The sequence below is a fragment of the Truncatella angustata genome (assembly GCF_020726525.1).
Source record: "Truncatella angustata strain MPI-SDFR-AT-0073 chromosome Unknown BKA67scaffold_5, whole genome shotgun sequence".
In the NCBI taxonomy this organism is placed as follows: Eukaryota; Fungi; Ascomycota; class Sordariomycetes; order Amphisphaeriales; family Sporocadaceae; genus Truncatella; species Truncatella angustata.
The window spans coordinates 2,965,274-2,987,161 of NW_025763385.1; the positions used below are offsets into that span (position 1 = coordinate 2,965,274).

The 21,888-nt window shown below is 52.5% G+C and overlaps 4 protein-coding genes across 4 annotated transcripts; 1 reads left to right on the plus strand and 3 right to left on the minus strand.

Annotated features, from left to right (window-relative positions):
- Nucleotides 1-6,893: 6,893 nt before the first annotated feature.
- BKA67DRAFT_519305 (uncharacterized protein) lies at nt 6,894-7,211 on the minus strand (the record flags this gene model as incomplete). The annotated part of the gene is made up of 1 exon (XM_046098087.1): nt 6,894-7,211. The coding sequence occupies one exon, from the start codon at nt 7,209-7,211 to the stop codon at nt 6,894-6,896; it is 318 nt and encodes a 105-aa protein (XP_045957690.1).
- Nucleotides 7,212-18,514: 11,303 nt separating this feature from the next.
- On the minus strand, nt 18,515-19,066 carry BKA67DRAFT_660040 (uncharacterized protein; the record flags this gene model as incomplete). Its single annotated transcript, XM_046107551.1, has 2 exons — nt 18,515-18,817; nt 18,875-19,066. The coding sequence occupies 2 exons, from the start codon at nt 19,064-19,066 to the stop codon at nt 18,515-18,517; spliced, it is 495 nt and encodes a 164-aa protein (XP_045957691.1).
- Nucleotides 18,670-20,172, minus strand: BKA67DRAFT_320436 (uncharacterized protein). The gene is made up of 3 exons (XM_046096184.1): nt 19,878-20,172; nt 19,525-19,817; nt 18,670-19,471 (listed from the first exon to the last, which is right to left on the minus strand). The coding sequence occupies exons 1-3, from the start codon at nt 20,070-20,072 to the stop codon at nt 19,051-19,053; spliced, it is 909 nt and encodes a 302-aa protein (XP_045957692.1). The 5' UTR covers nt 20,073-20,172; the 3' UTR covers nt 18,670-19,050.
- BKA67DRAFT_569519 (uncharacterized protein) lies at nt 20,005-20,909 on the plus strand (the record flags this gene model as incomplete). The annotated part of the gene is made up of 2 exons (XM_046103112.1): nt 20,005-20,132; nt 20,214-20,909. A coding segment is annotated over exon 2 (696 nt), but the record flags the coding sequence as incomplete, so codon positions are not given.
- Between the last annotated feature and the right edge of the window lie 979 nt (nt 20,910-21,888).

Genomic DNA, 21,888 nt, shown 5'->3' on the forward strand with positions numbered 1-21,888 from the left:
TTTTGTAGGAAAACTCTTGATGGGAGTTCCCTGCTGGACCACATTCAACAGCTTCACAAGCAGTGCCCCAGGTGCAGCGGTTTCAGTGGTGACGCTGAAGGTCTAAGGTTCCACCTTCTGAGAAAGCATGAGGGAGCTAAATGTGACCATTGCGACGAGGTCCTACCCCGAGACCTGATTCAAGAGCATATGGACAGACTTCATCCAACAGTGCACTGTCCGCTCTGTGTTTGGAGCGGCACTTTGCAGGAATTTCCTGGACACATCAAAAGCCACGAATTCTCTAAACAAGTAGAAAGCCGCGAAATGCCGAAACAGATCGGAAATCACGAGATATCCAGCGAGCAGCATCCTCCTCGCAAAAGGCGTCGACTTGATACATATAAATGTAGCTACTGTCGGAACGCTAAAAAAAAAGGTGGGTAGCCATGAAATCACATATCCAGAAAGAGCTAACCTAGGACTTAGTGTGTACCGGTAGACGGGCACGAGAAATGCCACTGGTGCCTGGAATATGGAGAACCTTGCTCTGAGCTGACGACAAAAACGGGGATTGTCAAAGGTCGCTCCACCAGCGACTGTCGGTCATTGCAGCGTTCAATCTGATGTTTGGGAAGCTCGCGCCTCGCGATATTGAACTCACTACGAAACCGACTCGATCTTCCTGGCTGGGTTCAAGAGTCTGGAACCTCCTTCCACGAAGCCAATTATTTACAGATATACCACCGTAGCCAACACGCCATAAGAGTCAGACAGTATATCTAGGACCACTGCTTTCAAGGTACATTCACTCGCGGCATCCGCTCTCTCCGTCCAAGATTCCCTGGAGACAAATGCAGGATACATATTTACAAAGGCTGCAGATTCTAGGTCTTCTTAGCTCGACCTGTGCACATTTTCATCTGCTACTTGATGCTTGCACAGGGTTGAAGTTCGTCTATATTTATTTATTAAGCTGCCTTGCGAATGCCGCCGCCGAGCCTGTTTCGTATTCTTGCCCCGTAGGCAATGTGACATACATCTTCGTCGCCCCGGCTGACCGGAACTTCCCAGGGGTGTCCCTCATCGCGCAGGAGAAGGGCCGCACGAGACTCGACCTCAGAAGAGCCAATCTAGGCCATTGCGTAGTCGCTAGGTTCGAGACTGATGATTGCTCCACTCGCCGAAGCGTGTGATTTCAAGGTCAGTAATCTTGGCCACTCTCAGGCATTAGCAACACCGAGATAACACGAGGAACAGCCACCACCACGCGTACAACATCGAACTTTTACAACTATTTTTCTTGGCGCCCCGCTGTTAGGGCGTGACAAGGCAACTACGCTAGTTTAGTGGCACCACTGGAGTACACCCTTAATATCTCTTGGCATTCGAAAAATTCTTTTCGAACTGAATGACAACCCCTATAGACCAGCCGCCTGGCACACCCGCTTCCAGCCCGGGGACTATAAGCGATGGAGCCTCTCTCCCTCGCACCCCAAGGAAGCCATGCGGCCCCACTACCCCGAGCAGGCTCCGCCAAGTCCTACTTAGCGACATTGCTAGCAGCCCGTCACAGGTTACTGAAACCGACTACACACCATCCTCCCCCCTCAACACCAGGCGCGGTACTGGCAAGATCAACAGCATCATCGGAGCTAAGCGACCACGGATTGAAGACATCACCGTTGAAGTCAACGACAGAAGATACACTGCCGACGATGATGAGCGCAGAACGAGCCCTGGCAACTGTCAGAATCAGGTCGCTGCAGTTCTTGAACGCGACCTGCGCATCCAGCAAGAAAAGATAAAGCTGTTTCAGGACTGTGCGCATGCAATTGATCAAGTCCTCCAAAAAGCAGGCACCGACCTTTACCTCGATGCAATGGAGTTCTGCTCCTTCTTCGCTGACCGCCTCGATGATTGGCTTACAGAACATAGGTCGGCAAGGCGGAAGGCCAATGCTGCAGCGCCGACAGGAGAACATGTCAAACCATCCTATGCCCAAGTAGCTGCCTCGAGGAACACTTCGGCTCCATCGCACAGAGCTCAGCGAAATACGGCAGCTGATGAAAGAGGCATGGACCGCACGGACCGTACGGACCGGCCACGCCGCAAGGAGCAAGAAGACAACCGCATATTTGTGCGCATGGATAACTCCCGACTCGAACCATACGGCGTCAAGTCCACCCTCGTGCGAAGACTCGGACTCGACTATCTGGAACTCCGCGAGGTGAGCCGGTGCGCTTCCGGCTTTACGCTGCACCCACGGGACAAGCCAACCCAGGCAAAACTCCTGGCCCTCCAGAGCGAGATTATCGACATTCTCAAAGCACAGAAAATTGAAGAACATGTCGTATGGCACCACTACAAGCTGCGGGGCTGTCCACGAAAAGTCATGACAGCGGAGGGGCTTACAGTCGAGATTGACGAAACGGCCGTCGCCAACGAGGCAGAACTTCAGACAGGCGTAAGGCCTGTGAGGTGTGTCTTGTCTAAGCATACATCTGATGGTGACGCAGAGACAGACTGGCTCGTCTCCTTTACGTGGGAAATCAATCGGCCATTCAGGCTCTTTGCACACTCCATGACGTCGTACCGTCTACGCCGGGAACCCCGAGTTCCCCAGTGTGGAGATTGCTTCTCCTTTCATGGCAGAAATTACCGTTGTGGAAAGATAATTTGCGGAACCTGTGCCAAACCAGTGCACGAAGGCAACTGTAGCAAGCCAATCCCCAAATGCGTCAACTGTCACGGCCCGCATGCTGCCACTTTTGAGAAGTGCCCGGCACGGCCGAAAGTGGTGAAAGGAATTATTCGCAGACCAGGCGCGGAGCAATTACGCAAGATAAGGCAGGCAGGCGACCGTGCGAGGTCTCAAGCATTTAGCTCTGCAAAAGAGAGTACTGTCGCTCCGGGAAGCGGCAGGACCGAAGCCAGGGATGACGGGCAGAGCGCTGATGCGATGCAAGTCGAAGATGAAACATGCACGGCTCACGAGAGCCAACAGGACAACAATGAGGAGACGATTATCGTATGCCCGTAAATGCAACTAGGAATCAGACACAGACACGACGCGGACACCTTGTTGTGCACTGCGTGAATGCGGCAGGGGGGCAGAGGAGCATTGATCCGACTGAACTAGCTCTTAACCTGGCCGACTACGAAGGAGAGAGGGCGGACATTATTCTGATGCAGGAGCCGTGGATCGGCGTCCCACCAGGCAGGAGAATGATGGTCAAGGCGCACCCCAACTACAACGTGTTTTCCCCGGTAGATAACTGGGACAGTGATATAACGCGGCCGAGGTCGCTGGTCTATGTGAGGAAGCACCTTCAAGCCCAACAGCTCCGGCCATACCAGACCAGGGACGTGACGTGGGTCAAGGTGCGAGGTATTACTTTTGTTAGCGTATACAGGTCAACCACAGACCCGCAGCAAGTCGACAGGATTTTGGAAGAGTGGATTCCACCGTCTGGATGTGTCGTTGCGGGCGACTTTAATGCCAGCGACGCCTCCTGGGAATCGGGTAACCATAACTACCATGGAGGGGAGATGCTGGGTAACATCATGTCTGCACATGGCCTAGACTTGATCTCCGAGCCCGATGTGCCGACGCACGACGATGGCCATGTATTGGACCTGGTGTTCTCCGACATTCCAATGGCAGAGGCGGCAGTCAGCGAGGCACTCCACTCGACGTCGGACCATGAAACACTCCGGGTCGTGGTACCAATTTCTAGGGATCTGGAACGGGTGACAAGGCCATGTAGATGGACCGTACCAGTTGACAACATACCTGAGCTGGTGGAAATGGTCCATGACAGGCTGCATGAACTTCCATCGCTAGGTTATACTGGGGAGGAGCTAGACGGCTACGCTCAGACCCTGGGTGAGATTATCTCTAGCTGCATCAAAATAGCTGGTCGGAGGACTTCACGATTCCGATCTACGGTGTGGTGGAATGATGAATGCAGAACCGCGGTTGAAGAATACAGAAACGCAGCAAAACGTAATACGAGTCAAGGGGACAAGAAAACCGCAAGGAAAGTTTTCCGCCAGGTTGTGAGGAAGGCTAAGAGGGAGTATTGGCGGGGTGTGATTGACGAAGCCAAAAGCCCGAATGACTTGTTCAAGATCATATCCTGGCACAAGATGACAGCAGGTCTGAGCGCGCCCCCGATCATAACCGGTAACAGAATCTCCGAGACACAGCTAGACAAGGCGAACGCACTGCGAAGGGCCACACTGGAGCGAAACAACGGGGAAAACGACATTCCCAATCCTTGGTCAGTTCCAGTGCGACAGCGGACACCCATCCCCTTCGAAAAGCACGTATCGCTAGAGGAGGCCGAGGCGTGCACGGTCGGGGTTAGCAGCACCTCGCCTGGGGTGGATGGTCTTACCGTGAAGATACTCAAGGCATGCTGGCCTATCATTGGGAAGCATGTAACGGACCTCTTTCAAAGGTGCTTGATGGTCGGGTACCACCCGAAGCCATTCAAGGTAGCCGAGGTGGTCATGATCCCCAAGCCAGGGAAGAAGGACTACTCTGACCCCAGGACCTATCGGCCCATCTCTCTCCTATCATGTCTTGGGAAGGGGCTTGAAAGACTAGTCGGCAAAAGGCTAGCATGGACAGTTATTGATCGCGGCATCTTGGCACCACAACACTTCGGGGCCTTGCCGAAGCGTGCAGCGACCGATCTAGTAGCAGCACTCGTCCATGATATTGAACAAGCCCTCGACCAAGGCTTAGTTGCCACACTAGTAACAGCGGACGTCAAAGGTGCCTTCGATGCAGCACTCGTGGGTCGACTGGTTGTGCGGATGAGGGAGCAGGGTTGGCCCCACTTTCTGATCAGATGGACAGAGTCGTTTATGACAGAGCGTTCTGCCAGGGTGCGGTTTGAGGATGCCCTGACTGAGGTCGAACCGCTCCACTGCGGTCTGCCACAAGGCTCACCAACGTCTCCCATACTGTACATGCTCTACACGGAACCCATCTGCGGAAAACTGGGTACAAGACGGCGGCGATTTGGATATGCAGACGACATTGGGATCCTCAACGTCGGGACGACACTCCAAGAAACAGCTGCCGAGGCGACAGAACAACTGAGAGAGCTTATTGACTGGGGACAAGACAATGGCGTGGAATTTGACCCTGCCAAGACCGAGATTATGCACTTTTCCAGGAAAAGAGACACCAACAACCCTATCGTCACCCATGGCACCACCCGAAAGATGGCAGAGCCTTCGATGCGCTGGCTTGGAGTATTCCTCGACAGGAAACTGACTTTCAGAGACCATGTCAAGCACTGGACGGGCAAGGCAAGCCGAGTGGCGAACCACATCCGCAGTCTATGCAACACCGTCAGAGGTCTTCCGGTAGCGTCGACAAGGAAAGCCGTCACGTCCTGTGTGATCCCGGTTCTCACACACGGCCTTGAGGTCTGGTACCCAGGACGGGAAAGGACGAGGCAGGATAATACGACTTCGTCATGCCGTGTCAAGAAACAGCTCCAGCAGATGCAGTCCGTTCTACGAACGGCAATGAGAGCCATTCTGCCTGTGTGGAGAACGCACCCAAGCCATATTCTGCATTTCGAGTCGCAGATGCCGCCGGCTGAGATACTGGCAGAGTCCATCCGCCGACGCCACGGTTTCCGGCTTGGGCGGGTCGACAAAGAGCATCCACTAGTGCGGCGGCTGCCACTACAGGCGCGAAAGGACCCCACAAGACTCCAGAGATGCCATCAGCTAGTCCCCATATTTCCGAGGCCAGAATTGGTCCGGCCATCTTTCGAGAAACCACCACATCCGGGAGGCAAGGATGGGGAAGCTGAGCTGTTCAAAGAATGGCTCCGGGAGAGAAATGAGGAAGAAGAGCTGATCGTGTACTCGGACGACTCGCAGTTACAGGAAAAGGGAGACAAGCGCACAGGCTGGGGGTTCACCATTAGGAAAGGTGGTACCACCCAAGAAGTGTACCGAAACCGAGGCAGGCTGCACCGGGCAGAAGTCTTCGACGCCGAAGTGCACGGAGCGTTGCAGGGACTCGCAGCGGCGAGGACGATCGGGCCGAATAAACGACTGTTTGTGTGTCTGGACAACACATCCGTGGTGGACGGGCTAAATGGATCACCACCGGAATCGTCGCAAGCCATCTTTCTGCGTTTCCAGGAGCTTGCATCAGGGCACAGTCCTGGGGTGACGGTCAAGTGGATCCCCGGACATCATGGCATCGAAGGAAACGAAGCTGCTGATAAACTTGCCAAGGAAGGCGCAATGCTCGAGACGAGGATAGACAGTCTGCCTACGGTTGCATGGGTACGGCGACATCTCAAAGGAAAGAGAAAAGACGATTTTGCCCGCTGGTGGGCGGCGCAAGACGAAGCCAGATATGAAGATGTGCATTCATACGCGGCGGTGTCAAAGAACCTCGTCTCATTCAAAAGGGCTACGCTGCACAGGCTCCTGGCGGCAAGATCTGGCCACGGCGACTTTGCAGCATATCATGAACGATTCGGGCATACGGACTCCAATAACCACTGCAGTTGCGGAGAGAGAAAGACACCAGAGCATATTTTCTTCTGTAGGAAATTGCAAGGACACCGACTGCTCCCGAGGCACACGCCAAGGGCGGCTTATACACAATATTTGGGGGAGAAGAGTGCGCAGTGGGCGCGTTTTGTAGAGAGGAGTAGATTTTTCACAAGGACATGCCCGAGATGAAGGGCCGTTTGAATTGACGGACTGAGTGAGTGTTCTCACTCAGGTCCTGCAATAGCGTGGACTGGCACGTGCGCAGGCTGGAATGTATGTAGATACTGATACCTCCAAAACCCTGCGATGTATGGCTCTGGGAGGCGTGGTTTGCCCTAATAAGGGACGGTCCCCACGTTAAATACAATCAATCAATCAATCATTGTCTCAGCGGTCCAAGCCACTATAATAGGAAGCGGATCTGGGGCGGGCTTTGGAATTTCAAAAATTCCGTTGTAGAGATGTTCTACGCCTGATCCCATTAAAAACATGTTACCAGAAGTTTTCAAAAGTCTTTCGATTGTTGCAAAATCGTTTCGAAGGACAGTTCTCCAGACGAAAGCGTGTTGGGCACGACGGAAGGTGGATTCATTGACAGGGAGCCCTGCTTGAATTGCGGAAACGAGACTAGCTGAGTCAAGCTCTTCAGCTATCTTTTGACTGATCTCGTTAGGTACTCTCGCTGGCATCAAGCTCACATTGTTACCGTTGCTTGCATTCAGGGTTGGCTGGTAGGACCCTTCAATGGTGTTGGATTCGAGCAAAGACATAACGGCTGGGTCTGCAACTTGTTCAAACCCCGCAACGTCTCCAAACTCAACGTCCTTTAAACGCTTCTCCAGCTCGCAGATACAGTTGTGAGAGTAACAGTAAAAATGTCTGTACATTTCTACCCCCCAAAGAGTAACAACGAAAATCATCGACGTTTCGAGGTTAATACATTTGAGTTCTGCGTTCGCGTCTGCATCGTCGCAACATATTAAACTTTTCACGTGTCCAATCTTGGTCGACTGGTCGTGCAGCCTGACGTCGGCAGGTGTTGCCATAGTGACACCACCGAGTGCATATTCGCCTATGTTTAGCTCAATATTCGAGCCAGGGATTATGATCGCATGTCTGCCTTCTTTCGACCATTTCCACGGCTTCAGACACTTGAGGAACAAGCCGAGAAATGGATATCCGTGGCTATATTGGGTCGGGTGATGGTTTGGTGATCTCTTGCTCACTAGGCCTAGGGCTACATAGATCGTACTCTCATCGCGGTGATTAGTCTTGTCAGGAACAAGTCGTCCAAGATCTATGCCGTAAAATAGGATAGTAAGCCCAAGTTTTTCGATCTCCTCCATCCATGCTGTACTCTGGAAGATTCTGCCTGTGACTTCATGAATGCCATATGACACACGATTTGTGTTAGTTGCTGAAGTAGAATCCATTTCACGTGAATTTACATTAGGGAAGACACAACTTAGCTGTGTAGTCGTAGAAACCTATATAGCCAACAAAAGTGTCCACATTTGGCTCCAGATAAGTACCTTTATCGTCACTTTCCTATTTTCCTTGAGCACAGTCCAGTTTTAGCCATGATTTGGAAGTAGCTCTTGGATGCTTAGAGTATACTGTACTCCAGTGGAGCCAAAGCTGTCTTGATGTACCCCGCCATGCTTACAGGTACTGCGCCGCTTTGTCTTGTGTCGATTCCTCGCCTCTTTCTCCATCTCTACCCTGCTAGACTGTCCCACTGCATCTGACTGTCCATCAGGAGTATGTAAGTAAATACAGTACACACACACACACACACAAGTTTATTACGCCCGGGCTATTCCCCTAGAGGGCAACTAACTTTATAGTACAAAATCGCTTCTGAAGTTTCCGTCCTGACTCCGACTTGAGCCCATGCTCAGGGACTAATCCGTTTCCGTCTCAATACATTTCTCTTTCATGACATCCCTATATGATACTGTTAGTAGTTAGTATACAGCATTTCTGCTTGAAGTTGACTCCTCCAAGTGTTCAGAGTCCTATCCTCGGCGACTGAAGCGCGACCTGCTGGGTTAGTATGTTTTAGAGATGTCTCCACTGTTGTACATGATTTTGTTTCTATTGTGTTGAACTGCTCGCTTCCCTCACTGTCGATTGTAATCGCCCCGTCGCCATGGCAAACTTGATCGTAGCTCGAACTGCTGCCACGTCTGGCGTCCATTTCTCATCATCGCTATGCGTCTTTCCGCCCAAAAGAAACGAAATACTTCCCCTCCGGTTTTGTGTATAGTCAAGTAGGTCTTTGCGATAACTTGTCCATTTTCTACAATGCAGAACGAAATGCTCTACCGTCTCTTTCGCATGTCCGCAATCACATTCTGGCGATGCGACCGCGCCAATCTGGGCCAGGTAATAGTTGAGCCTGGCCATTCCTGTCCGCAACTGGACCAGAACGCTAGCCTCCTTCCATGACAGTGCGTCATACAATAGTCGGGTATGTCTCCCTGGCAATGCTGTGTCAATCCGCTTGGAGAACGCACCGATGTTGTATGGCAGTGCTTCTGGTCTGCTTTGTGTCTTTCTGGCGTTGTTCAGTGTGGTCGACTTGGCCCGAAATGGCGGTGCACGGGGCGAACTGCCTGGAAGAGTTGCTTTTCGTGCAGCTTCTTTCGCTAGCCGCGCTAGGGCGAAACTGTCTTGGTGGCCGTCATGGCTGGTATTGTTGTCAACATCTTCATCCTCTTGATTCTCTGTCTGTTCCTGTGCCCGCTGAACAATCACGATCTTGTTTCTCTGTTTTCGAAGCTGGGCCACAGATGCGTAAAAGTCTGCGATCTCTTTCTGGCCCGACTGATGCCGCGGTCGCTTCATACTCAGAGCAGCACCATTGTTGCTCGTAAATACCACAATTACTCGTTGCCTGAAGTATTGCGGCACCTTTCGCAGTCCCCGTGTCATTGCCGCCAGTTCCGCCGTGTACGGATTTTGCTCTTCTCTCGTCCCAAGGGTGACCGACTGTAGCGTAAACTTGTTCTTTGCCGAGCTAGACTCTGGGAGTCGTGTAGCCACTCCAAATCCGACCAGGCCGTTCTTGCCCGAGCTGGCGGTGGCGATCCGGATAGCCCATCGTGCGCCAACTAGCTCAGCTGCTCTGTCGCTTCCTCCCGTAACGACCTCGACCCGTTCATTCCACGGCTCCACTGCGTAGGCGTCGATCGTTTCCAACCTGCTTATCGGCACATTCTTCATGTCTTCAGCAAGTTGCTGCATCGGCGAGATGAACCGCGTAAACATCCGAAATCCTGCCGTACGAAGCGGGTTACTGCTCGGCAGTGTATGAACGTCGACCCAGAGCTTGATTGCCCGTTTAGCGAAGCGGCTTCGAGCTGGCAAGATATGTGCCTCGGCCTCGCCGACTGCCGTGGCTACCTTGCTAAACGAGCCCACAATTGCTTGCGCGCCCACTCTCTGTACTCTGTTGACAACGTGCATTAGCCGATCACCACAGGCGTATCTCCATACGTTCGATGCGTAATCCAGAATAGGGGCTACCATGGCTGTAAATAGCTGCCGGGCGGTCGCCGGTGGCAGACCCTTCAGCCGTCTAAGCTCGATGGCAGCCTCCAGCGCTTTGCTCGAGACTCGAGCCACGTGCTGTCTATACCGTAGTTGCGAGTCCATCGTGACACCCAGGATCTTGACCTGGTCTTGTGGGAACACACGCTCGCCCTTGATTAGAAAGTGATTCTTGGTCACTCTGGCCGCTTTTCGACTGAAATGGATGATGGCAGTCTTCTCTGCCTCGAATGTGGCACCACTGCGACTTTCCCAGTCGAGAGCTCTGTCGATGATGGCTCGTATGCCCACCTCGTTCGCTTGAGCCGTCGGTCCTGCTACCCACGCTGTGTAGTCATCAACGAATGCGACGGATCCACCTGCCTTGTTGATAGGATGCTGCACTAGGTCTGCATTGAAGAACAGGAACAGAACTGGCGAGAGCGGTGAGCCCTGCGGTAATCCTGCTTGTGGCAGACCGTGGCTCGCGGATGTACGGCCGTTAATCTCGATCGTGGCAGTACGGTCAGAGCAAAAGGCACCGATCCATCTCGTCAAGCTTGTTGGTATGCCTCGGGCTTCCATCCTCTGGATAAGCCGCTCCTTGCACACTCCGTTGTATGCTCCCTTGACGTCGAAACTGACCAGGCTTACTACTTGTCGTCGTCGCCATGCCTTGTAGATGTACTCCTGCAGCAGGAGCACTGCTTGCTCTGCCGATCTGCGTTTCCTCGCACCAAAGTGGTTCGTTGGCAGAAGACCGTGTTCCTCGACGATGTACGAGATCCTTTCAGCCACGACTGACTCCAGCACCTTGCCCAGGGTCGACAATAGTGAGATTGGACGCCATGCCTTGGCAACAGTGTAGTCTTCCTTGCCCGGCTTTTTGAGCGGCACAATCTTAGCATGTCGCCACTGCTGAGGGAGCACGCCCTCGGCTAGTGATTGCCTGAAGAGCGCTAGAATCCTGTCCTTGACGACCGGCCATGTCTGTTGCCAGACGATTGCTGGTAGGCCGTCTTCGCCGGGGGCCTTCCATGGCTTGGTTGCGAACAGTTGCCGTTCGATCTCGTCCAGTGTGACGTCCGGCACAGTGACAGGATCTCTCGTCGTCGTCGTCCTTTCGTCTGCGATGTCTTCAGGCAGTGGCGGGAAGAAGCAATGCAATAGTTCTTCCGCTTGTTCGTTTGTGCTGGTTGTCTGACTCCCATCCTGCTTTGTCAGCTGTGGGATCTTGTCAAATGCTGCTCCACTCTGGGACTTCAGGTACTTGGCGGCATTCCAGATGTTAGACTCGTCAGCAAGAAACTCATCCCAGTGATTTCTCTTCTGTTCTCGGATGCTGGTGCGGTATTGCTTGGCGGCGGCCTTCGCCGTATCCTCCAATGCCTGAGAGAAACGACCTGCTCTTCGCTCCGCTCTTGCCCTGTTCCTCCAGTACGTGTACACCGATCGCATTTGTGTCAGGTCCGTCGTCCACCACCGCTTTGTGTGAGCTGACGTTTTGGCCTTGGGCGTGAGCGTGTGTACTGCTTCAGATACTGCCGACAACAGGCCGTCCGTCTTTTCTTGCACTGTTTCTCCGGCGAGTGTCGTCTCCAACGTGCGCACAATCCGCTTGTTAATCTCCTTCCACGGCGCGTTACGAAGAAGAAGTCGCTCCCTTGGCTGGAAGTCTGGCATGTCCATGTCTATTGTTGTCTCGATCGCTCGGTGGTCGGATCCGTGGTCTGCCTCTGACGTAGTGCAGTACGCCATCTTGCTTGCTAGGTCGTTGCTGGCAAGCACCAAATCGATCGTCGTCGCTGAAGCTCCCTTCTCCCACGTCTTCGTCCCTCGCGGCAGAAGACTCTGTAACGAGCAGTCGCTCATCAGGTCGATGATCGGATCTGCTTCTCCTTGCCTAGCTAATGTCACATCCTCCCCTCCCCACAACTGATCGTGCTGATTGAAATCTCCCACCAGTATGATGTCTACGATATCTCCTCGCCGTCGTCTCACGACGTCTACCACTACTCTCAGTAGATCGCACGCATCGCGAAGGGCGTCCTGGTCGGTCGGCGGGATATACACCGAGACTACCAGCACCATTCTCCCTCCTAATCTGATCAGCACCCCGGTCATGTCCGGCGACGCGATCGCCACCTGTTCGGCTTCCAGCTCCTTCTTCACCCACAGCATACTCCGAATCGCCCATCTCCCGTCCCTGCTCTCCGTCGGCAATACCTTTGTCCATCCGTAGTGTGCTCGTGGCACCGTCATCAACTTTCCCTCTTTCATCCTCGCTTGTGGTTCTTGTATGGCCACGACCGACACTTCCCTCATTCTCGCGTCATTCATCAGACTCTCTTGTACTATCGCCTGTCGGCCCACATTCAGTTGCACCACTCGGAACTCTCTAGTCATGGTGGACAGGGAAGAGCTTCGGACAGTTTCGGCTGAACGACTCGTGGGGACCGCCGCATGGCACGCATCTGAGCACCGTCTCCGTGCACTCCTTATGCGCATGGCCCTCCTTGGCGCACCTTCCGCAGACTCGGCTATTCTTACACTGGAATGACTTGTGTCCGACCTGCTGGCAGTTATAGCACTGTGCAGGGCCTTCACGACGCTCAAACACACTCGCGTAGCCCGATTCTCCTCCGGCGTGGAAGAAGCCTTCCTCCAACAGCCTTCGGGCATCTGCTGCCTTGGTCAGGTAGACTACCATGGATCCATACGCCTTGGGCACCTCTTTCTTGCTCAGCCACGAGATCTTGGCCACTATCGCTTCGTTTTCCTGTCCAAAAGCCTCTGCCGCTCCTTGGCGGATATTTCCATTCTCGTCTAGCACGGCAGTTCGGTTGACGCTGTCCACCTTGATCGGGTAGAGCTCATCTCGCAGTACTCTTGCTCCAGCGGTCACGATCTTCTCGGCGGTTTTCTTTACGAGCTGGTGTTCGCTTTCGTCTCGGCAGACGATCTTGATTCTCTGCGGCTTCTTCGGGTCCATCGTCACCGCTCGGCATCTCCACTCCTTGTGTCCTTCCATCGATCGCATCTCTTTCTCCACTGCTGCTCGCGTCGTTCCAGCATTCCACAAGTTCGCTTCGTCTTTGCTTACTCTAGTAGTGTCAATCGTACAGTACAGCGTGTCCGTAAAGCTGGAAGGGGTCGTGTTCGCTGTGCCAAGGGAGCGCACATTCGTGGGTTGGCTTGTCGGTGGCGTACGTGCGACATCTGCATACGATGCTTGCGGGCTCGTTAGTGTGCTTGCGATCAGTGCCTGGCCGGCCTTGATCTCCTCTAGTTCCTCCCGCACGCTTTTCAGTTCAGCCGTCAACTCTTCCACCTGATTTTTCATTGCACTAAGCTCCTGCATGTGTCGGTCGCTGCTTTCTTCGATGATTTTGGACTGCCGCATGACCACCGCCTTCATCTCCTTCACTTGTCGCGCAGAAAGTACCAGCATGTCCAGCACTTTCTGAGGGCCTTGTCCCACTGCGACCTGGTCGCCATCCTCGCGAGTTCCATTCGGTTCCTCGTTTGTCGTAGTGCCGGGGGCTGTTCGTCTTGTCGTTCTCGCTGGCACCGTCGTGGCTGTCGTCGCTCGCGTCACTCGTCTGGCCGTCGTCGCGATAGAGTCTGAAGACCCCACCACGATCTCCGCCTCCACGTGGGTTGCCATTTTAGCTCCCGCGCTTCGCGTCGGTCGATCCTTCAACCACGTGTCTCGAATCAACCACTTCTGTGATATTTTTTACTTGGAACACAATACAATCCCCAAGCCCTGTGCTTGTACCTCGAGCTTCTAAATACAGTACAGTTCTGGTCGGTCATCTATACCGACAAGCGTGCTAAGTCCATGATACGTGAAGCCACGCGGTGCGTTGCCATGAGATTAGTGCATAGACGAGGACGGCTCGATCTGGTGGCCGTGGCAAATGGCATCTACCAAACGGCTCCTTCATCTAGAAAGCCCTTGGGGCAAACCTTGGTCTGCTGCAGGTCAGTGTTACACCCGTAGGCTCAGTACAGGTGGGCCTATTGCAGAGGTGCTCCGGAGCCATAGTTGTAAGATTATCCATGTGGGACGCTGTAGGACGGGAGGGGCTGTGGAGAGGACGGGCCTTTGCAGGTATCTTATCCTTGCACTTGTGTAGCTTACTAAGCCTAATGAGGATGAAGTTTTGAGCTTGGTCCTCGCTTCTCCACCTATCTGCGCTAAGCCTGGTTCGACCAAAGTGCGGTTCAAAACCCCACCTGAATTGGACAAAAGCCCAATATTGTATGTACTGCGCGAGAAAGAGAAACACGAAGCGTAACGGGCCAAACCGGGGCCGATTTGATAATATGTAAGAGATGCCGTTTTTAATTAAAATGAGCTTCTCTGAGGCCACTCGACGCTCGTGTGTTTCCCCCTGCCCACCTGCACAAATGGGCACTGTAATGAATGGGCACTATGGATAGACACTTACGCAGCCCGACCTGGTGTTTATTTTGCGCGCATTTGCGACCGACAAGTCGCTAACACCATTCCCCAATTTGGTGGTGCTGAAAATGGACAGGCTCCAAGCGGCTCAAAATGACAGGGGTTCGATAACCGGGGAACAGATTAAAGAGTGGGCCGATGGCCAGGCCCGCAAAACGTTTCAGGCCAGCAAGCACAACTAACGAAAACGTAGTATTGCTATGCAGTTTCTGGAACGTCAATTCTGGCACATGGAAGTTGGGACCGGATAGTTTTGCGCTGGCAGGGTCAGAAGTGGTCAGTGTGGATTCATACCCCAAATGAGAACCTATCGTGGATGGCCACTTTCGAGCTAGTCCATTTCCATTTTCGACAGGTGAGTAAGCGCATCGGTCGGATTGGTGATGCGATCAATAGTGACCAACGCTATACCTGATCCATGTTGCGTGCAGGACCACGAAATCGGCCACTCTAGCTGTCTCCACAATCTGACAGGTTTGTCTGAAATTCCCTTTTCCGTGCCTGACAGTGACAAGACCCTGATTTGTCAGTTTTTCCCGCCACAGATGGGTCAGCCTGTGCTACTTTTTGGATCGCGTCGAATGACGTTCTTGACTTCAGCATTCACAACTCATATTCTACACTAGGTTCTATGCTTTTCATCGCCTGTCCTGTTTGTTATTCCCAGCACGTGAATCCATTGTCACTAAATGCCGTTGACAGCTGGCGTGACGATTGTCCGCTGACGCCAACCAATGACTGCTCGGCCTTCAGCTTATTTCTCATTTATCTTGCTTAGTTTGGTTGATAGAATGAGTTGCAGCTGCGCGGCATTAATGCCGTACTGACATACAGGCCCGATCTTAACCACCTGCTTGATGGTGGATTTGTGCTCGTTCTCCATCGTGTAGTCGATCAGACGAGCTTCGTACTCGGTCGTGTGCACACAACAACCACTTCGAAGCGGTACGCGGGATGACCTAGATCATGAAGCGCTACTCGAACAGCAACGCGACGGCAAACAACGACATGTCTGAGAACTCGACCCGGGGCAGTTGCCCCACCTGCAGCTTTGGAAAGACCATCGAGACAGCGGAGTTTGTGCACGTGAGGTTCGGTCTTGGCGAGTCAACAAGAACCCTTCCTGTGCAAGTGCAAGTCTCCGAACGAGGCTATATCCGCTGTCAACAACAGAGGAGTCGCAGAGATGGAGGCGTACGTGGGAGCGATCCAGTGTGTGTCCACGGCGTCAGCAGCGAAGCCGGACATAACCAGAAACGGCACAGAGATGACCAAGCTGCCATGACCGACCAGAACTGTACTGTATTACTTACATACCCTTGATGGACAGTCAGATACAGTGGGGGCAGTCAAGCAGGGTAGAGAAGGAGAAAGAGGCGAGGAAACGACACAAGACATGGGACACGGTGATCGTGAGCCCATACATCATTTGCGAAATGGCCAAGCCGAAAGCAGCGTTTATTCAATTATCTATGTACCTGTATGCCATAATGTCTACTGAAAATCCACAAATTCTACAAGATGCGTCTCTGCATTGGCTCTGTTGACCCCCGACAAGAGAGACTCGAAAGAGCTCTTGCCAGGACAGCAGGTTCGTAGCCAGCACCACGAACAGGTTGCAGAGGCCGCCTTCGCTGGCCGGTACACAGGGTTGGGACATCTGTGACCCCCCGCAGGAAACCTAGGGAGATAGGACGTCTGCGGGAAAAGAGGGAAGCAATCCATCATCTGTAGGCTCCCGGGGCACTTCCAGATGGCATCGTCTGTAGGCTCCGAGGCACTTTCAGACGGCATCGCTTGTGGGCCCGAAGGCACTTCACCAAACGGCTCTCACTTGCTAGTTACCCGAGGGCACCCGCAAGGAACTTCACCTGCTAGGCTCGAAGCACTTTGCCAGGTGGGGACCATCTGACAGGCTCGAGAGAACCTGCCAGATGACACATCCGGACTAGTCAAAGTCGCGGACGGCTTCGCTCGCAGGACCCGAAGATGCTGGCGAGGAACGTCACGTGTAGCCTCGAGGACTTGCACGTGGGGTCATCTGCAAGCTTCAGGAGAAACTTGCAAACGGCACAAACCGCCGGCGCGAAGCAACAGCAGAAGGCTTCACTCGCAGGACCCGAAGATGCTGGCGAGGAACAGCACGTGTAGTCTCCAAGACTTCCACGTGGGGTCATCCGTAGGCTCCAAGAACCTGCAGACGGCACAAGCTGCCATCGCGAAGCGACAACAGAAGGCTTTCACCCGCCAGATCCGAAGATGCTGGCGAGGAACATCACGTGTAGTCTCCAGGACTTCCACGTGGGGTTGTCTGTCGGCTCCAAAGAGCGTCAAGACGTGACATCTGCCGCCACGAAGGACTGACAGACGGAACACCCGAAGGTGATGAGAAGGAAGAAAAGAAATGGAACTCGACGAGAAGATGGACGGGGCTTATATATTCGTTTATTATGGGTCGTCTCGTCGTCGCCCCATATTTCCTTCCGCAGGGGGTGGCTGGACTTACTTGGACTTGGACTTACGTTTGTTCTTCTGCCTGGCGTGGTCAGGAAAAGTCTTCTGGACAGCTGGGCATGTTTCGATACTGTACTCAGTCATGGATCCGATACAGTCTGTCACTGTAGGCCCTGAACCGATACAGCAGGAGTGGATCCTCTCGCCCTTGTTCGTCCTGTCAAGCAATGTGCCGCCAATGGGCCGGACATCAATCGATCCATGTGGGGTCGGTCTGGGATACCAGAAATGTATTTCATGAATAGTGGATCCTTACCTGCAGTACAGTACTGTACAGGTATGGAATGCATTTTCGGCTTCCCTGCTTGCAGCAGGCCATGTTCCCAAATGCGTACTGGGCTTAGCCACTTGCAAATCAGTTCCGAACTCACATAATCATCACTTCTAGGCTTGTCTGTCCGACCGGTTTAGTGATCGATCTGGCCCCCATCAGCTAGACTGCATGTCTGCGAGACTTGATCCAACGGCCGCTATGACGAGGCCATCCACATGCTTTCCACCTCTCTTTCGATACAATGATTTGTCTCTTCGCCTCGGGTTGCGCCTTTGCTCCAGCTTTCTACTTTCATCGTCTGATTGCTCCCAAAATCTGAGATCCAGTTCTTCGATTTCCTATATTCTACCTACTCCTCTCTTCCCATCTCATATTGTACCCTGGGGACATCTGTATTTCAGCAAAGACCTCACGACACTGCTACGTTCCGAGTCACTCGTGGTGGGAACCCCACTGTCCCCTTCCCCGTGATTTTATCTTGCTTGCCCTACAACTAGATCCCCATGGACTGGTCTTCTCCTCACCGGCGGTCGCGAAGATTGGCGATACGCAATGCTTCAAGAGCAGCCGTCGGGCAAACTCAACCATACACTGCCGCTCAAGTCAACAAACCCGCGAATTCTCGAGGCACTCCCGCCAATCGCCAACCCCGTCGACGGAGGCGCGACAAACGTGCTCAATCGCCGATCACTGCAAGACTCATCATCAAAACAGAGCCGAGCGATCGACCTGAATATCGAGCTGTAAACAGAACGGAAGGTTTGCTTTCCCCACAAGATAATACTCAGCAAGCGGGTGACCGCCACTCTACCTCATCTCCCTGGTTCATCACAACACGAGCAAGCACATGTAGTGATTCGTTCTTTTCCTCGGTTGCGCCTTTGCTCCCGCCTTCTCCTTCCATCATCTGCTTTCCCCAAAGACATGGCATCCACTTTGTCAATTATCTCTATTCTACCTTCTACTCTCTCTAGATGTCATGTCCTACAAATGGACGTCTGTCTTTCAATGACGGCCTCGTAGCGCTGATGTCGCAAAGCAAAACATCGCCTATCTGGATTCGATAGGGTCCACAGTCCCAGCGAGGACAAGCTGGGAATGGATGCAAACTCCCGCCGGCCCTTCAGTGTGACGACGCACACTAATATATCTTCTACGCCTCAGCCGTTATCAACGCTGTTAGCTCCACGCACTCCAGCTCACAAGGTCAACAGCGTTTCACCAAGGAACGTCACATCTTCTTTGTCGATGAATTCTTCTTCCCCAACATCTGGAGCATTGAATGCAATGATCATAAATGGTAGAGGTTCTCCAAGCTTCCTGGCCGCAGATCGAGCGCTTGCCTCGACATCACCAAGAAGTGCACGAGAGTTCACTGTGTAGACTAAGAAGTCCCCAGCCACAGTCTTGTAAGGAACCATGGTAACGGAATCTGGCTTCATTTGCAAAGCATCGTATATGAAACGGTCGGTTTTCGACACGAACTCGAAATTGAACACAGTCTGAACCGTTATGTTAATGTTGGTGTAAATAGTTTGTAGCTCCCGGGTCGTACTCACACTTGGATATATACTACTGCCGCCGTCGAGTATGCTTCGAAACTTATATGCATTGGAGAAGTACATGTGTACAGTTCCAGAAGCGCAAGGACCACCGTAGTAAGTTGGAATCGAGATTGTTTTTTCCCACAGGATGCCGACAGTGAACAGAACTACTGCCATGCAATAGAAAGTCATTAACATGTCATCCATCCTTGAATGCATGAGTTATTACGAGTTCCCTTTTCGAATCTCGCTTTCGCTCTAGAAACAAGTGGAAAAAGAGTTTGTAAGGGCTTGCTGGGGTGCTGACGACATGCTGCATCTGTCTCTTGCTGGATTTCTCCAGCAACTTGTAGATCTGTTTGACGAGCTTGCCGTTCTGCTGCTAGTTCGGCTAAGCCCGTCTCATCTTGGGGTAAAGGAGTGTGAACGGACATTGGAGATCCGGATCGAACACATCCAAGTAGAGTGGCGATATTGTGAACAAGGGGTTGGCCTTGATCATTGATTTCCGGCTCGCCGAGATCCCACGACTTTCCATTTCTCACCATGGAGTAGAGTTCATGGATTGTGTTGACTAAGGTGAGTTGACAGTTTTCCAAAGCTTCGGCGTAGCTGTTTACACGCTAGTCAGGGTTCGCGCTTCAACGAGCTGGCTGGCCACTCACCCGGCAGGTACTTGTTTGTACTTGGTCGTGCTCGGTCTTGTTGTCACACAAATATAATTGTGCTCCTTGCACTTCTTGCAAGGTAAAGCTCCATCACATCTGGTCTTCTTTTGCTTGCACTTCTCACAAGCTCTCTGGATTCTGCTCTTCCGGGTATAAGGGTATGGCTTTTCTTGTTCGGAATATTGTTGCGTTGTTGTCTTTCCAGCAGTTATAAGCGAAGAAGTAGTTGTTTTCATCTTCGTACTTTTGGAAGTTGAACTGCAAAGGGATTTCTGACAGCTCGTGATGAACTTGTAATGTATGGGAACCTTCAAAAAATAGAAGAAAAGTCGTTGTCCGCCCGCACTTACTAAAAGACATTGTGGTTCATATATACTAGTACCTGCTATTTTGAAAAGGAGCCGCAACACGGACGTTGCCAATTGCCATATGAGACTCAGGAACGACTTTTGTGGTAAGAGAACACTGTTGTGGAACAGGTCAAGATCGCGCTCGTAATCTGTCTCGGAGCCATTTTTGCATCCATGCTCAGGTGCACGACACATAAGTTGTGCCGACCCACATGGATGCAGTCCAGTAATCCATCATGGTGGGTTCAAATTCTGCACTGGTCGCTACGCCTGTATCTTCCTCGAGCTCATGTCGCTAAAACTTACCCTTAGTTTCATGATATCATACTGTGTAATATGCCGATGCATCAGATTTGGGATAACAGCAGCACAAGACGAATATCTGCACCTTCCGCCCGCCGTGTCACCTCGTGCCTCTTCGTCGGAATTCTACTGCTGCCTACCTTTGTTATTCATCAAGAAGGAATACTTCAACTCCAAATGTCTCGCATTAACTTTGTTTCTCTGGCGGTGAAGCGTCGAAAGTTAGAGAACAATGTTGGTTCACCAAATGAGGAGGAGGTAGCACTGACGAGAAAGGAGGAAGTGTCGACGCAACCACCAGCGCCCCAAATGTTATCCCGGCTAAATCGTGCAAGAGGAGACATTGAGCTGGAATTTAGCCACGAAGTCTTGCTCAAACACCGAGAGCATCGTCTCATCAGCCAAGAGCTAGCAAAATGCCAGATCGCATTGGAGCAGCTGCGTCGATGTCACCTAATTCCATACCCGGCCCACGTTCCAATGCCAGAACAAGTGCTGAACGTCACTATTGGGCAAGAGCCGGCTCTCCAAGCAGATTTCGGCACTCAAGTACCACAGTGGACGCCGCCTTTTGGTGTTGCTGATGGGCCGTATGCTCGACATCTCGCCAGGTGGCTCATACCGGATCCCAAGTTCGACGGTATCCCGGCGCCGACTCTGGAGCCATCTAAAAGTTTGCGAGCGTCGAACTCCATTGATGCTCATTCCCGCCTAAACACTATCACCAAGGTAGAAACCGCTCAGAACAAACGTCGAGGATGTCGTGGATCTACTGGCCAGGCGCCTCAAGCACCCCGTGGGCACCCGCACTCCAAGAACAAGGTCGGGCCGTGCATCTTGAAACGGGCTTCCGATAGCAAGATGGTCAAATTAGTTTGCGTCACATGTCACAGGCAGGACTTCTCGAGTACTCAAGATTTCATCAATCATTGCCGCATAGCTCACAAAGTTGAGTACAAGAAACATGAGGAAGCAGTTACCGCCTGTGGTCATCCTATCGAAGTCGACGACAAAGCTGGTTCAACGCCCATCCGGACTGGGCCAGTACATCTTTTCGCTCACGGGAAGGCGATGAGTTATTCAGATGCATGCTTCTCTGTTGCCAACCGCATCGACCGTTTGCTGGAGTCGGTCAGAATTGCAAACCCTCTATACTCGGCTACGATTCAGCAACCCCTTACGAGCTTCAAGCCCTCTTCGGACGCACGTAACTTGGCTGAACTGGCCAGGAAGAAGGGCCTCTACATCAACATTGGTGAATTGGTCCGTGAATTTGCTAGAAGCAAAGTCGTGATGGATTTTCTTTTTGTTGAGGCAGCACTAGGCAACTTTGGACGTTGATCCGGCGGGAGCTGGGATGGCGTCGCAGCATCAACAACAATATGGCTCATCGTCCTGGTACTGGCAGTGCCGAATAAGTTCTCTCGCTGAAGAGGTGTCAATTGGAAGCTTCTGAAGCTGCTAGTCGTACTCACCTCAAGGCTACTACTTTGCTGGGCATGCGGGACAGTTCACGAGCCCCGGGTCAGTGTGGAGCATATCAATCGGTATGCCGTTACGAGACATCCACAAGAACCAAGTTGACCGATTTCGAAGCACTTGTGGATGCCGTTCATGAAACTGTCGCAAACCGGAGACTGCGAAGGACACCATGGGCAAAGGTGGTGGTGTTGGTAATCCGCTAGAGTTTAGCCCAGCCAATAAGGAA

Excerpts from the sequence above, each read along its gene's own strand:
- BKA67DRAFT_320436 (XM_046096184.1), bottom strand. The coding sequence starts at position 20,072 with ATGTGTCGTGCACCTGAGCATGGATGCAAAAATGGCTCCGAGACAGAT. Across the intron at positions 19,818-19,877 it reads ATGAACCACAATGTCTTTTA|TTCATCACGAGCTGTCAGAA; the intron begins GTAAGTGCGGGC and ends ATACATTACAAG. Across the intron at positions 19,472-19,524 it reads TACAAACAAGTACCTGCCGG|CTACGCCGAAGCTTTGGAAA; the intron begins GTGAGTGGCCAG and ends GCGTGTAAACAG.